The 17041-nt window shown below is 41.9% G+C and overlaps 1 protein-coding gene across 1 annotated transcript in view; it reads left to right on the forward strand.

Annotated features, from left to right (window-relative positions):
• Nucleotides 1-1553: 1553 nt before the first annotated feature.
• The window catches only part of LOC134192654 (extracellular sulfatase Sulf-1-like), a 19319-nt gene continuing 3831 nt past the window's right edge, over nt 1554-17041 (forward strand). Inside the window, exons 1-6 of the mRNA XM_062661403.1 lie at nt 1554-1952; nt 5619-5730; nt 13515-13739; nt 13820-14143; nt 14238-14360; nt 16797-17041. The exon at nt 16797-17041 is cut by the window's right edge and continues 219 nt beyond it. Of these exons, the coding sequence (XP_062517387.1) occupies nt 1568-1952; nt 5619-5730; nt 13515-13739; nt 13820-14143; nt 14238-14360; nt 16797-17041 (1414 nt within the window). The 5' untranslated portion in view covers nt 1554-1567. The remainder of the gene's footprint in view (nt 1953-5618; nt 5731-13514; nt 13740-13819; nt 14144-14237; nt 14361-16796) is intronic.

A 17041-nucleotide genomic window follows, 5' to 3' on the forward strand; every position in this document is an offset into this window, starting at 1 on the left:
GCTGGAGATCTACCACAGGCTGCATTAAAGGGTAACTGCAACACAAATCAAAAATTCTTTTATGTTGGAAATCGATAGCTCAGTTGCATACATGACAGAAAATAGTTTTAGATTTTCAAGTTAAGTCTTTGCTGAGAAATAGCAGGTCAAAGTTGCTACCGGTTCTTTAAGTTCCGGTAACAGGTGTGGTGTAGTGTACACATCACAGAGAGGAGACTCCACGGTACGTGTATTGTAAACAAAGAAATCTGTGGAAAGAGTGGTTCAGTGCTGTGTGGCTGCAGGATGCACCAATTCTCGCAAGTCATACGCAAGTGGTGTTTCGATTTCCAAAGATCCTCAAGCTAAGAAAAGAGTGGGAATTGCAAATAAGAAGGACAATCACAGAGACGTTTGTGTCGTTCGGGCGACTACAACTGACTATAACGCGTCCTACTGAGTCGCCAGGAGTCTGTAGTAGCCACTTTAAGCCTGATTGCTTCGAGATACAGCCAGGCCTATTCAAGAACTTAGTCTAGGTTGTAAAAGAGCGAAATTGAGGCCACCATTTTCCATCTACCTGCCTCCACAATTCAAGATTGCAGCACGTACTCTGGAACCTTCGCAAAAGAAAACAAAAAAGCGCATTTGAGAAATGGAAAAATGAGAGCAAGAAAGAATCTTGTGCAGGAGTAAAACTACTGCAAATGGCTAAGAGAGATCAGACTCTTGATGACTAGACTTGCGTATAGCTGCTTGATCATCATGTATAGTGAATGCAGTCGCATGCATTACAGTATAGTGAAGTGTGTCAACGTGAACTCAACGCACAACATCAACTCATTTTGTTCTCTTTCTCACAGCATTAGCTCTAGATAGAGTTTGCATGAACTCACCAGTACACTGTGCCATTATTGTCGCTATTCAACATTATTATCGCATCATTATTTGAGACAACCTCAAATATGTTTTGACAGCACTATCGATTTAACATAAAAGAATTTTTGATTTTTGCTTTGCAGTCACCCTCTAGTTTATAATTATATAACAGTTTCCAACTACCACCTAGAGAACATGCCCTAAAATCTAAACAGACTTTACTGAAACACGTACTTGAGCCCAGCTGACAGAAACGGTAGTATCGGAATGTCTCCAGTGCTCTTATTTGTTCTGAACTGCATGCACACGTGACTACAAAATCAAGCCTAAATTACACCTAAATGTGATATTCAAAGCATAAAATGCTACTGTATACTCACATTCCTGTCGCGAAAAAGCCTACAGTGACAGCTGTGGCTATCCAAGACGTGAACTGTAGCAAATCCATTACGTGTACGAATACGGAGCTCCCGTATGTGTGCCTAAAGTGTAGCAGGCGAACCCAGCGGCAACCACTAGATGCAGAAGCTGTAATATTATCTAATAGGGTCTTTAGTTGTACAGCTGAGCATCTGCCATGCATGCCCTTAGGACTCCGACTGCACCAAGATTGTACAGCAAATGCACTAAAAAATTCTCTTATGTAAAAGACCTCGGACTCCAGACGTTCCACTTTGTACTCCTGTGGGGCTCGGCACGTCACCGAACAATGCGGAGAGTTGTTTCTAGATTGGCGTTGTTTTTTGTGTTTGTTCTGGAGGTCGTATCAGTAACTTACGTCTCCAGTGCTGTAGCCGATAATCGCTCAAACATAATCCTCATTCTGACAGATGACCAAGACATTACACTACAGTCAATGAGAGCCATGCCAAAGACTGCCAAGCTGTTCGCCAAGCGTGGTGCTCAGTTTTTGAACGCTTTTGTTACGAGTCCTCTCTGTTGCCCGTCACGTGCCTCTATATTGACTGGACAATACGCTCACAATCATAATGTGTCTTCTAATTTGGATGGAGACTGCTACACTCAATCATGGATTAGGGGACCCGAGAGGCAGACTGTGGGCAAACATCTCAAAGATGCTGGATATAGAACAGGTAAGAGTAGTATGGAGAGGCATTAGCGATGGTACGTGGATGGAGTATCTAATAACCGAAGCTGTGTCTTCACCCTCGCTTCACAGCTCTACGAGACTATCAACTGGTCGCGAACTATTACGAATTTGGACATCCTTTTGCTTCCAAGCGCGCTTGATTCTTGAAAGTCTACGTAAAATTGTACAAAAAGCGACTGTGGTTTCACTTGCACGTGATTGCAATTTGTCAAATTCTGCACCGTCTAGATCTGTAATAGTATCTGTAAATGTAACACTGTCTCGTCTCCGCCAGAGCTAGCCCCCTGACTTAGCATACATGTACCCCATGGAAGCCCAGCACTTGGTGTTTACGTGGCGACAGCAACAACATGTTGGTTGTTGCTGACAGATATGTTTCAATTGCGCATTTCCAACAAGACCACATCGTTTGTACACATGAAAATATTATTAGGAACTGTTCAGGGTGAAAGACTTTGTGAGTGGTATTGGATTGGTCATCCATTGTGTGTGATTCCCACATAAAGATCAAATGTGAATACTGTTCTGTGATTGAATTTCTTTGATCAGAGATTTGTGATTGGCCTTTTTTCAGAGCAGCGTGACATATTTTGAGCAAACATTGCCACCTAGGTAGAAAAACCTTAGGAGCTGCCAATTTCTGGGTTACACTCTCCCCAATCCTCGAACTTCCAGACCAGAGAATGCGCGGAGCACGTGAACTCTAGTCTGGACCAGAACTGTACTAAAATGATTTCGGAAATAGCCTTCCAAGCCAATCAGCATCTTAGAATTGGAATGTCGGTTGTAATTTCTGATTGGTTTAGCAGTAATTGGTTATGCTAAGTGCATGCCAGAGTCGTGAATAGAGACTCTGGCGCACGCACACGTCTTTGTTTTAGTTTTAGCTTCAGTTCTTCGATCTTTTCAAGCTTGCGGTGACAGGACATGCACAGCAGCATTGCTAGACCATCACCTTTGACAACTGGTCGAGCTGTAGTCTCGCTAGTCAAGCGGTTAGACTAGCTAGCGTTCTGCTGAAGAATCAAAGTCGTCATTTCATGCTGTCCACCAAGATATCGCCGCAAACACGGCAGACGTCTCTTCTTTGTTCGTGAGATCTCATGGCATTTACAAATGATATGTTTGCATAATACAAAAGCGGTATCTTTCCATCTCATTATTGAACTAGATAAAACAATTCTAGGCTGTCAGACTACCATTTAGCATTACTTTTTGATAAGTACTTCCAAAATCATTTTAGTATTGTTTTGGTCCAGTCTAGAGTTTGCGTGCTTCGCGTGCTCTCTGGTCTGGAAGTTTGAGGCTAACTCTGTCCCCCCACCACCTAACAAGGGGGCTCTTGTGCACTACTCAGGAGAAACTCTGGGCCTGTGCAGCAATCTTCTGGAGTTGGGCTAGGTACCCGCAGGAGCACCGGCTTGTGAAGCCACAACTGTCGTGTGAGCACCTGAAGTCTCACCTAGATCTCAGTGGCTGATGTCACGTCACAGTCGATGGCCTCTTAGGGCCCCAGTCAAAGACCAGGTATTCATTTATACTTCTGATGACGAGAAGCGATTGTGTGTGAGTTTTAAAGGAAATTATGCCTTAGCTTGCCATCACTGTGACTTGCAACCCTGCAAGGTCTCGGATGTACACACTCCATAGGATGACTCTCTAACCAACTGAACTACAGCCACACACACACACACACACACACACACACACACACACACACACACACACACACACACACACACACACACACACAAATGGACAAAAATCGCAAATGGATAAGGAGCTGCTGTTAGACGCGGTCACCCCCAGCCAGATGGCTTGAGTGCTGGCCCACTACGCAGGTGCTATGGGCCGTACTAAGCAATCTCTTGGAACCTGGTCAGGTACTCGCAGGAGCCTCACCTGCGACTCTATATATAACTGTGGTATGGGCACCTGAAGTCCCACCTAAACTCCAGTGACTGGTGGACTTGGTTGCAGTTGGGGGCCTTTGCCAATCCAGTCAAAGACCAGGTACTCATTTATACTCCTAAGTCGAGAGAGGCGATTGTGTGTGAGTATCTTGCTTAACTTAAGGAAATTATGCCATAGCTCGCCATCACTGTGACTTGAACTTGCAACCCTGTAGGGTCCCGGATGATCTCATGCCATGCAATAACTCTGTAACCAACTGAGCTATATCACCACACACACAAACATGCACACACGCATGCATGCACAAACACACGCACACACATTCATGTACATGTACGTAGTGTATTTAGATATAGAACACTAGACAACTAAACGCAGTCAATTGCATAACTCAAGAGTCAAATGCAAAAACCGGTACTTTGAAAAATAATCAGTGTTAGTAATGCAGACACGCAGGAGGTCTTCTATCTCAAAGTGGATATCATCATCCTATAGACTCCATAGGAGCTGGCGACTCCACTTGAGATGGTCCACAAGGAGAACAGGCTTCTTTGTCAACTTGTGCAGAGTTTGTTAATGTAGGAGAGCGAGTGTCTTTCACTTTAACAGTTTCATAGGAATTATCCTTTGGTTCGATATTGGAAGACATAGCAGTAGGTATAGACGGCAAATGTCAATTTCTGTACTTGTTTGTTCCACATGTTTGACTGTCTTCACATTCGCTGTTATAAGGCTCATAAAACTCGTTCACTGGTGGTTTGAAATATGAACCAAGTGTCTGAATGGCTGAAGAGAAGTGTCTGGCAACCTCTTGGACCTGTGACCCAGTGCAATGTACCCCTCTTTTGTTGTCACCTGTGATGCCTTTCTCTTCTATGTAATATTGCAGACTCCTCTTTCATTTGTCCCACTTTGGTCATAGTTTTGCGGGGTTGTCTTCTGTGCAGATAAATCTCTCTACTGCATTGGCAGTACCTCCACTTTGCTCCACATGCACTGTCAATTGTTGTCTCATCGTTGAATCTGCGACATTGTTTGCAAATCACACCACGTGATTCCCTATTTGGGGTCTGAGCAATTGTGAAGATGTTTTACTTCACTTGAACTTAGCTCACAGAGAATCCTCGTGGCCAATTGTATTGTAGTGTTAATGGCTTATTAGCAAACTCAAGGTAGCTCACTGACCCAACAAACCCCTAACTTCTAACTTGGTTCCTGGTTAGTACAGTATTCACTGTTAACATTACATTATTGTTAATTTTTGTGCTGCTCTGGTGCTTCAAGTAATGACGTTTGGGTACAGAGCATGAGTCTGACATTGTCTGCTTACATTTCTATTTTTACACATTAGACACACTCATCAATGCGTCAATTTTATAATTTCTGATAGCAGGTACATGCTGCTATGGGCAAAAAACAAAATCAGTTGTATTGTATAAATTTTAACCCTAATCCTATAACCAAATCGTAGGAGGGACAGTTACACTAGGTTAACATGAGGGAGTGTGTCTGTTTGTGTGTGGGGTTGTTGAAAGTATTTTCTTCAGTATTAGAAGTACAGAATTGAGGTTCAATAATTATGTGACCAGTACAGACGACGGCACATGATACGCCTCTTGCAAGGAACACTGTTTCACCTTTATAGTTGACAAGTGATTTGTTATTTTTATGATTGATTTGTTTATGTCTATGAGTAAATGTCTGTTTACTATATTGTCTTGTATTTTGCCTACAGCATACTTTGGCAAGTACATGAATAATTATCGTGGAGATGTGATACCTCCTGGATGGGATACATGGATGGTGTTGCAAGGAAATTCAAAATATTATAATTATACTGTTGTGAGGTGAGTTAACATCATTGTTTTTGGTGTGATTTTGGTTAGGCTGTTTAATTGAGTATGGGGTTATTCAAACAGTTTCCTGTATTGTGGTGTAATTAGTGGAATTTTTTCATCTGATAGTTTGCGACAGTGTCTTCAAGTCTCATAGCATGGATGTCATGGCCACATGTCTCTCGTTTACACGAGATGAAGTACACTCAGTCATCAAGTTCCAGGTACTGTTTTGAACAAGATGCCAGCAGGAATCCACCAAGAAATGTTTCTTGCTCTAGAGGATTATGCTCCATGCTATGAGACAGTTTGAATGTGGTGAATATGTGCATTTTCTCAGGGCAGAACTGATGTTGCTGACACTCCATGAAGTGGAAGGCCTCTGGCTGCAACAACATTGGAAACAGCTTCACGAGTGGAGAAACTTGTTATGGAAGATCGACGGCTAACATGCAAGCAGATAGGTGCAATAATGGACATCCCTCACGACACTGCTCATTGAATTCCTTAAGATCATCTTGGGAAGAGAAGAGTTGCCACCAAGTGGGTGCCTCGCGTCCTGACGGAGGACCAGAAAGAGAATGGGTGTGCCTTTCTGAGCAACACCTCACTGTTTTGCTCAAGAAATGAAACTTCTGCGGTGAATTGTAGCTTGGGATGAGACATGGGTCTATTCATTTCAGCCTGAACTAAAGCACTGAATGATGCATCAAAGGTTTTCTTGTCCTCTAAAGTGTGTCAGATGTTGTGGTACCCTGAAGGTCATGCACATCGTCTTCTTTGGTATCCAATGCATTTTGTAGATCACAGTTCTTCAAAGAACTATAGTTAACAGAGACTACTACGAGCATGTGGTTAGAACGAAATTATATCCAGCAATATGAAAAAATAGGCGTGACCTTACGGAGAGGACCAGTCATGATGCATGACAATGCCTCTTCTTACAGAAAGAATTCCATGGTCGACTTGCTTTGAGATTGAGGTTAGGAAATATTATCACATTCTTCACATTTCCCTGATTTGTCACCATGTGCCTTCTACATCTTCAACGAGGCGTAATATTACTGAGAGAAAGGAGATTTGCTGTTGAAGAGACGATAAATATAGAATTTAAACAGGTGTTGCAGGTATTGAAGATATAAAGGATAGAGCATATGAGATTCGAAGACTTGTCACGTTGGAATGTGTTGAGCTTAAGCTTGATAGTCAGTATGTTGAATGATGTTGTAATTGTACACGTATACATGTAATTTTGTAAAAATACTGATAAGGATTCATGGTTTTTGGGAGAATACAGGGATGTTACATTATTTATGGCAAAAGCTATAAGTGGTAAATTGTCCTAAGAATAACGGCGATGTGCAAATATTCGAAGGTGATGAAGATTGAGGTATATGTGAAATATTTGAGGGAAGCTGTGGTATTTCTCTTTTAGTAAAGAGCCTGTATTTGATTTGTAGATTTGTGTGATGTGGATGAAGAATAAGTATTAAATTAAGCGTTGAGTAGTAAATTGTTGGAACTTGAAATTGAATTTTAGTTGGAATTTAGTGACTTGCTGACCTGTTTGGATGTTGGTGGCACGTTTTGTTGGATTCATTTTGCTTTTGCAATATGGTGAGGCTTGTGACAATGACATTTGTCTCAAATTCAGATTCTCAAGAATTAACCCTAGGCGTAGCGAGGGCTATAGTAGTTGTCTCACCGGAAGTAGCGACCCACTCAACGGAATGACTCGACAAAAATACCAACTCGACGGAAATACCAATTCGACAGAAACAACCAGACCATGTAACAGCTTTGCGATGTATAGCGTGCGTTGACTGGTACAGTGTAGCGCTTGTGTAATCTTGACATGGTTTTGGAGATTGTCCGGCAGTCTACGTGGAGTCACGCAGGACGTTCCTATTTTGATTACTGATCATGAATTTCGTGTGTACCTTCAAGGTCATAGCGAACGCAGAGTAGCCGGCGACGAAAGTGCCCAAGTGATTCACAGTTTGATGATAAGACTGCCTGTCCTTTCTCAGCCACTTGTGTTAACAAGTGTGTAATGTGACTCAGCCATACGTTTAAACAAGTTTTGGGATGCTTGTGTCTAGTGGCGTGTACGTGGTGTTAATTAATTTGTGCATGCTTGCAAGTACAAAGTACATGTGCAGCAACTGTTTGGTTTTGATAACCCTAGGCGTTGTTGCGATTGGAGTAGTACGTACACCTGTGCCTTGCTGTTGAGACTATAATCAATCGTTGGACTGGTGTTCTAGGAACACATGCCTAGGTAAGTTTCTTGCTTTGCAGTGCATTTGGAAGCACATTGCTAATTCTACAAAGTACCCGGAATTGCAAAGGGTCAATTTCTCATCGCCTATGGTTCAGCACTGTTAGTGCTTCCTTTCATTATTACAATCAGACCTCATTATTCTAACACCCGATAATTCGAAACCCTCACTTTCTGATTAAAGGTACATGGGTCACTGTGTATTTGTTATCAAAAATTCAGCAGAGAGCCAGACCTCTCTACTCTCACTATTTCGTCGTGAGTCTCACTTACGGGCGTGTCTCACGATCTCATGATTTGTGCCCAATTCTCATGATTGCCAGTCCTTTCTCTCGATGAGCCTACTGTGAGACCCTCTGACAGTCACTTTGTGTAGCTCCACAGTGTGGAAAATAGGGAATTATTTTGGCTCGGACAGACCGAGCCTAGGTAGGACATTCTTGTATGGTGTTACATGTATAACTGAGTGCCTACCCTACTGCAGCCATTTTTCATGTAATTTTTTACAACCAACTTCCGAGAGAGGAATGGTGTTAAAGGCGGCTGAGGTTTCTCTGGATAAAGCATGCTAGGAGACACCCAAGTTCATGAAATTTACAGTTACACCATTGGAAAGGCCATCACGTACTAAGAGACAAAGTTTACACTATATATGAGTACCGATAGATTTTTTGTCCAAACATGTCCCAACACTGGTGCAGTATTTGGTCGGACAAACAACGCATTTGGTGGGACTTTGTCGTATGTCCTACCATTATTTTTCACACTGGCCCTGTCATTCTGGACATAGCGGATTCTTTGCACTGGACTCTTGTATACGGCTCTGCTTGCTTGTATTTGGGGTCTCCGGGCGAGGTAGGTAACTGCAGTAAAAGTAACGTTTGGAAGTTTGAGGCGTAAACCACGCCTACTTTGGACATGTTGAATGGGCGTGGTGTTTTATAAAAGACAGTTTCACGATTTGGTGCGAAGAAAAGTTGAGAGGTCTGGAAACCAGCTGGACAAATGTGATCGGAATAACAAGGTCTGACTGTATACGCTTTTGCTTTTCACTATGATGTGAATCTTTTATCTTGTATGTATCTGCAGCCAAGTAGAAAAGCAGGTAAAGCTTGTTGCACTAGATTTGCTTTATTAGCACCGCTTCTGAGAGACCTTTGAAAATTATTGTGTTTGTCATCGGTCTTGTATGCACTGTAGTCAGAATGGTATTGCAATGCTTATTTGAGACATGGAGAGGTTGCTAGTAACTTGTTTAGAACAAATTTAGTTGTTGCTGTTGTATCTTGCTTCAGTAATTAAATGGATTTGCAAAGACCTGAGAGTTTCTCAGATCGAGTACACTCAAACCTCCCTAATCCGGACAGTATGGGACCAGCCGCTGTCCGGAATCTAGGGTGCATTCGATTTGCCCATTCCAACCATTCCGGAATACTAGGAATCCGGGAATAATCGTTCGATTTGCATTCCGGAATGATCGGTTTATATCTGAGTAAACCACTCCATTGACCGGTTTACTCGGTTTAGTTTGTGGTTTGGTTTACTAGAGGTGTGAGAATGAAAGGTATACCTGTTTGTTTTGACCAAACTGCAAACCATACATGAGCAGTAGATCGTCCACCATGACGACAGACGTGCAGAAACAATTGCACAAGCATCACACACTGACAACACACCCTCCATCCCTAATGTGGTTTGAGTTGAACAAGTGTTCGATTGGAATGACTGTTCTCTTCATTCCGGAATGGTTGGAATCGGCAAATCGAATGCACCCCAAGAAATGTCCGGAAGATAGAGATAGCTAACGTGTGTTATGTCCTTGGAATCTCAGACTATTTTAATGTATAGTTTGGTGAACGTCATACCAGGTCTGCATACGTGTACAGTACACACTTGTACTACACTGTAATGTACATGTGTACTTTGTACTACAGTTACATACGTGTTCTCCTACGCACTGGCACGTGATAGTCAAGACAGGCTTGAGAATTGAGTGTTTATACGGGGAGTTACTTGCCAAAGTGTTTACCCTCAGAGTCCCAAGACCTGATATGTGCTGGAAAAGTGTGGTCTAGGGAGGTGCCTGCATCTTGGAGGTCCGGATTAGGGAAGTTTGAGTGTAGTTCTTGGAACGAAAGCTAACTTAACATGATAGATACATATACAGTGTATATGTAGTTGAGCTGTTCATATTCTTTTTGGAATCATGTTGGTGACTACTCTTCTTGCATATACTGCTAGCTTGAAATCTTTTCAAGTATTTTGCACAAATATCTATCCTTGGTAGTTATGACATGATTTTATAGATTAAAGATGCTAATGATGCGAAATGAATTGGAGATGCACGTTAATGCAAACTTGACACAAGTTGGTTTGGGTGGCAGAAGCAGAAGCCTAGCCTAAATCTGTAAGATTCTGGCTGCTGGACTGTAGTGTGAAAGAAATGATCCCTTTCCAGTTCCGGGTACTTTGGCAGTAACCGTATTTGGCTAGAAACACGCCTTCACTCGCTTGCCCTGCAACCGTTTGTGTCTTCTTTGGCGGAATCTTGTTATTTGCTAGAACGGGGAAGAGTTGAGTAATTGATGGCTCTCACCTTCTGGAGCTCCTCCAACTTCCTCCTCTCATTAACACCACCATCTGGATCTATCACTCTGCAAGCAGATGAGTGTTGATTAGCTAATTGGAAGGTAACCCAAGGAACACTGTCAACTACCGCACTATTTCACTGTCGCTTTCTTGACACTTGAATGAGGCACACCGCAACAAGCAAGGCACTTATGAGGCTCTGCTATCTTGCATTTCGATGGCATCAGGAACTTCATCTTCTGTCAAACGAAGGGGATTAAGCATTAGATTTGCATATGTGGTTACTGCCAAAATGCGGCACTCAGCATACCGAACTGACAACTGGTAACCGGTCAATTGCAGCAGCTAATAACAGAGTTGATGAGACTTTTGATTAGGGTTTTGCTGTTCCATTAATTAGAAAGCAGTGTGACGTACAGTGTGCTATCTGTGTTCTTAAACCTAAAGCAAACAGTGATAGCTGTTGGCAAGGCACTTATGAGAAATGTAGGGTGGTAACACTTTAGAAGCTAGACATGATGAATTATAAGATTCTGTTCTGTTTCATGCGTTTCTGCATTTGGTCAGCTGTCAAATGTGCTGTCCTTTAGGTGGTCTTTACACACTTGACGCTTTTGTTATTCATGCGCAAATTGATAGTGCACTAGCAGAACTCAAGTGAAAGGATTCAGTCATTTTTTAGCTAAAGGGTCATAGTCGTTTCCATTTTCATGAGCATACAAAACGTACTCTTTTCTCCGACCCCTCCCTCCCTCCCTCCCTCCCTCCCTCCCTCCCTCCCTCCCTCCCTCCCTCCCTCCCTCCCTCCCTCCCTCCCTCCCTCCCTCCCTCCCTCCCTCCCTCCCTCCCTCCCTCCCTCCCTCCCTCCCTCCCTCCCTCCCTCCCTCCCTCCCTCCCTCCCTCCCTCCCTCCCTCCCTCCCTCCCTCCCTCCCTCCCTCCCTCCCTCCCTCCCTCCCTCCCTCCCTCCCTCCCTCCCTCCCTCCCTCCCTCCCTCCCTCCCTCCCTCCCTCCCTCCCTCCTGAAAACGTATGGAGACATGTAGCTCAATATAATGTAGCAATAAAGCAAATATGACTGTCTCTTGCTTTGTAGGTATAGCCACGTGCAACTCTAGAGCTAGTGCTTGCTGCTTGCAATTCAAGCTGACGGCACATCGACATAGGTGATGAAGGAAGCTCGACATTGGTCTGATTTGCCTAGGATTTGTATAAGACATGTCCAAATATGCATGTGAAACATCTCATTGCATTTTGCTGCTTGCAATTGGACAAATTATCTCATTGTTTTGTATGCATCCTGAAAAATAGAGGCCCTTTTGCCAGCACATACAGTGCTGTTTTAGCTTTCTGCAAGCTTGGTTTGTCAGGTGCTCAAGTTGTAAAGTCCTCTAATTCTGTTTAATTGTGACATGGACTTCCTGCAAATTTACTAGTAGTTCACTTTGTACTCTGCCATTCATGAGCATTAAAACGTTTGCGAATTCTTGCTATGGGTTACCGAGAGGCAGACGGACAGCAAGTCTTAGCTGTGCGGACAAGTTCATTTGTGCATCAATATCTGTGTACACCATCTCTACTGCACTGCACATGCAGTTACCGTATTTCTTCGATTAAACGCCATCCTCAATTAAATGCCATCCTCGAATAAAGACCGCCCTTGTTTAAACACCGCAGCTAGGAGTAGTAATAAAATATAAACGCCACTCTCGAATAGGCGCTGCATTTCATCTATTGCTCGGATTTTGAAGAAAAGATCATATGACTGTTTTGGAGGCATACGTAAGGCAAACATTTCTTTAGACTACTGACAGTGGAAAATAGGGAATTATTTTTGGCTAGGACTGACTGAGCCTAGGTAGGGCATTCTTGTATGGTGTTACATGTCTAACTAAGTACCTCCCCTACTGCAGCCATTTTGCATGTGATTTTTTGCAACCAACTTCCAAGGGAGAAGAGGCGTTATAGAGGCAGCTGAGGTTTTCTCTGGCTAAAGCATGCTTGGAGGCACCTAAGTTCATGAAATTAACAGTTACACCATTGGAAAGACCATCACATGCTAAGAGACAAGGTTTACACTATCATATATCCGTATATCCGTATATATACACCGATGAATGTTTTGTCCAACCATGTCCCAACACTAGTGTAGTATTTGGTCGGACAAACAACACATTTGGTGGGACATATGTCCTACCGTTATTTTCCACACTGACCGAGATACTGTTTACCACATGACGTCTCAAAGTACAAAATTCACACCACTATTGTAAGTGTTGTTCTCTTGAAAAGATGTCAAACCTACAGCGTGACACATTAAAGCATGGAAAGAGAACCTGCAACAAATAAACGCCGTCCTCCAATAAACACTTCTCTTGTTTAAACGTCACAGTTGAAGCCCTAGCTAAAAAATAAACGTCACGGCGTTTAATCGAAGAAATATGGTAAATATACATTTTCTAATGCATACACCACCTTCAGTTCCCTTCCTCCCAATAAATGGAGGCAATTGACTACCCCTAACCTTTGGTGTCATGTGCAAAATGTGTTTTAGCTAACGTGTCTCACCAAAATGAATTTTTTGGGTACAGTTTAACATTTTTAAAAATTGTTGGGAAATTTTAAAATGCTTGTTGGGTTAGTTACAAAATCATATTGTTAGTCATGTACTATATTAGACTACATCAACTGAATGTCATATCTGACTGTATTATTTTAATATTATGAATTCACAGTTTGAGTTAATTAATGTATTATTGGTTTTTAAAGAAGTTTTGTGTGTTTTGTTTAGTTTGTGCGTCAGTGTATGGATGTGCTTGTGTGTTGTTTATAGCTAAATTGTCGGGTGCTTATGCTGAAAATTTGACTACTTGTACTCGAAACAGAATGTACTAAATGCACCTACTAGTGGCACTTGTATTTACTATAGGTACAATTCTCATCGAGATTCTACTTACCTGGAGCGTCATGGTGATAATGAGCAGGATTACCTGCCAACGTTAATGACTGAGAGAGCTATCAGACACATGCAAATTGTTATGACTGCAAAACAGAGAAAACCACTATTTATGATTTTGAGCTACCCTTCTCCACATGGATCAGAGGATGCAGCTTTCAAATATCGGGACAAGTATATGAATGCAAAGATTCCAAGGTTTCTTTCAATTGTCTGAAGTTGCTTGTGGTTGTTTGATATGTTGTCACTAAGTTGAATTAAGTATCATCTAATTGTAGGGCTCCCAACTTCAACAATGGTTCATATGGTAAACACTGGTTTATGACTTACAATCAACTGCTGACAGAGACTGAAATTTCCTTTGCTGATCTATTGTATCGAAAACGATTACAGACAATGCGTTCAGTTGATGATGCGATCTATGAACTTTTCTTACGGTTGTGGTTGATGAATGCTCTAGATAATACATACGTTTTTCTTACATCAGACCATGGATATCATCTTGGACAGTTTGGTGTGCTTAAGGGGAAAGGCAAGCCTTATGAAGATGACATTCGGGTGCCGTTTTTTGCGTATGGTCCAAGAATCCCAAACAAAAAGAAGTGAGAATGTCTTTAAATTTTTCATATTGTCTGTCTTTTGTTTTCATTGCTTTTATGCCAGATTACATTAACTTTAACTGCTGTGTTTTTGTAGTATAACTGGCATTGTGCTGAACATTGATTTAACACCGACATTCATTGATATTGCTCAAAGGCCAATTCCAGCTGTAATGGATGGAGAATCTATTTTGAAACTGCTTTCTGCTACCCAGAATGGGTTTGTCAATATATACGTAGTACCTTTTGCATATTTTGTAAAGATGTGTATAAGGTTGTAGACCAACAGCATGTATACATACAGGCAGAATGTAGAGAAACAGCAGATAACTGCACTCAGTGTAATGTTTCAAGTGTGGTATGTTATGGTATATCTAGTGACAAGTTGGTGAGCACAGCAAGGCTGAGCTATGTCATGTGTTGGTAATGTAGGCAATGTAGTCATTTATATTTGTATTCCATTGTACTCAGACGAGCAAGACATGCAGAATACAGTGAACCAGAATTTTTGCTAGGTTGCATGAAGTTAAAAGTCAGTCGACAAAATTGCCCACGTAGGTCATATAATTTTTTCTGTTTTATCAGATGATTTAGAAGCAGTGCTTGTTACTCTCTGTTTGTGTTGACTTTGCGCTTTGAAAATCTGTAATAACTTCTGTGCAATAGGGCAGACAGTGACGATCTTGGTATCGTTCAAAACCACAAGTTGCCGGATTTTCTATAGTTAGGGTAACGACGGCATATGTATTACACAGGCAGTTTGATAAGGCTTTTGCATATCAAGAGTCGTTAGGGTTCTTAACTCATTGAGAAGGTATGGCCTTACAACAAGAATGCTACTAATAGAGGAAGTAGCCAATTAACAAGGTCACTAAACGGTCCGCTGCCTTGACATCAACTCACAGTTGCTCTTGTTTCGCAAGTAGTTGCTTGATATTTCTGACTCCTCTTCTCGTTCTGTTTTGTCTTGATAGCCTGCAACTTCCTCTACTGTTGCCTAACATCTTTTTATTGTAATATCACCTCTAAATTGTACAGTTAATGTGATATCACTTAACATCTGAGTGTGGTAAACAAATACAGATACATCATTAGTCACTTCCGAGCGCAAAATCAATGCGAACAGAGAGTAGATGTCAAAAATTCTATGCATCTTTATTTCTATACTTGGGTCAGTGAAAGGGACTGGGTCAAATCCATTTGTTTGGAGGAAGATAATGGAGGGATTGTTGTTGCCAGTAATCAGTTATGAAGTGAAACATGGAATCTATCATCTCGGAAAATATGTGACGGAATCCACGAAGTTCTTCAATTGTTGCGCATTTTATTTAATTAGTATGTTCATACAGTAATTCAGGCAGTCCTCTGAGACTTTCTGAAACGTACCTAGCATTGGAGAATCGTGGCAGATAAATGGATTCCTAGACCGTTGAACCAGAAGATGAGTGACTCTGACTCTTACGTATTTATTAACTCAAATGGCATCTACTCTGATCAAGCATGCAAATATATAGATTTTGATAATTACATATATTATTTAACGCATATTATGACATAAATTTATTGATGTTAATGTGCTATTGTAGGCGTAGCTAAAGCAATTTTTGTCTCATTATTGTCGATCAAACTTTTTCATTTTGGTTTAGCTAGGTTGGCAGGTCTGCATTTGTAAACATGTCCATTGACTGCCGAGATCAAACGCTGCACCGTAGCCTCGTATTATGAGACCACTGCAAACCGCAAGGAAGTGCATACGGGAACAGCTAAGGCCACATTTAACGGGGCCCAAAAAATATGCCTATGTAGGGTAAGTGGGGTCTCCCTCAACTGGGCACCCAAAAACTCGGCAGGTAAGTCCCAGAGAAGTACATGTTTTCGTAATCCATATGGCACTAGTAACTGACTTATTGATCATTGATTGTGTGTGCTACGAGGATTGCACCAGCTCTGAACAGCATGCTCAGTAGATATCAATGACTACCAGGAAAGCACTGATCCTCATTGACAATGATCCCCACACCAGATCACAGAAACTCTCCATTGACGGAAACAAGTCTGCTCTCACAGACATAGCCAAATAGACAGCGAGATAGAGCCAGCAGACTTGCTTCATTATATTGCTGTGCTCCCCCACCCCCGGATTGAACCCAGGCCATCATGGTCAGAGAACCAGAACTCTAACCACTAGGCTATAGTGGCTTTATTATTATGTTGTCATCACCCTAGGTAGGGTAAGTGGGGTCTTTAGTCTCAACTGGGTGCCCACCAACCCGGCAGGTAAGTCCCAAAGAGGTACATGTTTCCTTGTAATCCATATGGCGCCAATGGCTTATCGATATTGATTGCGTGCGCTACAAGGATTTTGCCTGGTCTGAACAGCACGCCCAGTAGATAGTGTGTGTGTGTGTGTGTGCATGCGTGCATGTGCATGCATACTGACAGACGGACTCACTGATAAATGACTAGTTGACATCGTCAAATGATTTCTAATAATATTGGTCTTACAAATGCAAGTGCATGGCTACTTAAAGAGACATGCTTACCAATTGAGGTGCAATTGATTGTTCTCGTAGTGCAGCATACTATTGAGAATATGAGAAGGCAGTTAGTTGAATAAATTTATTGGTTTGTCACTGACTTGTTTCTGGTTCACAAGGACTAAGTCTCAATGGCGGACAAGTTTCCTGCTGGAAAGGTTTAAAGGTGTTCGAAATCAGAGCGCTGACCTGGTGTTAAATGCAGTGGGAATATTGAATATTTCAGCTCCAGCTTTGTCTTCTAATTCTAAGGAAGAAACACATCGTGAGAAAGAGAGTGTTAATGAAGTTGAACTGAATGATTGTCTCGAACGTTATAAAGTGTACAAAGAAGGTCAGGATGCTGTAAAAAATGAACTGCGAA

Source organism: Corticium candelabrum, chromosome 16 (assembly GCF_963422355.1).
Source record: "Corticium candelabrum chromosome 16, ooCorCand1.1, whole genome shotgun sequence".
Lineage (NCBI taxonomy): Eukaryota > Metazoa > Porifera > Homoscleromorpha > Homosclerophorida > Plakinidae > Corticium > Corticium candelabrum.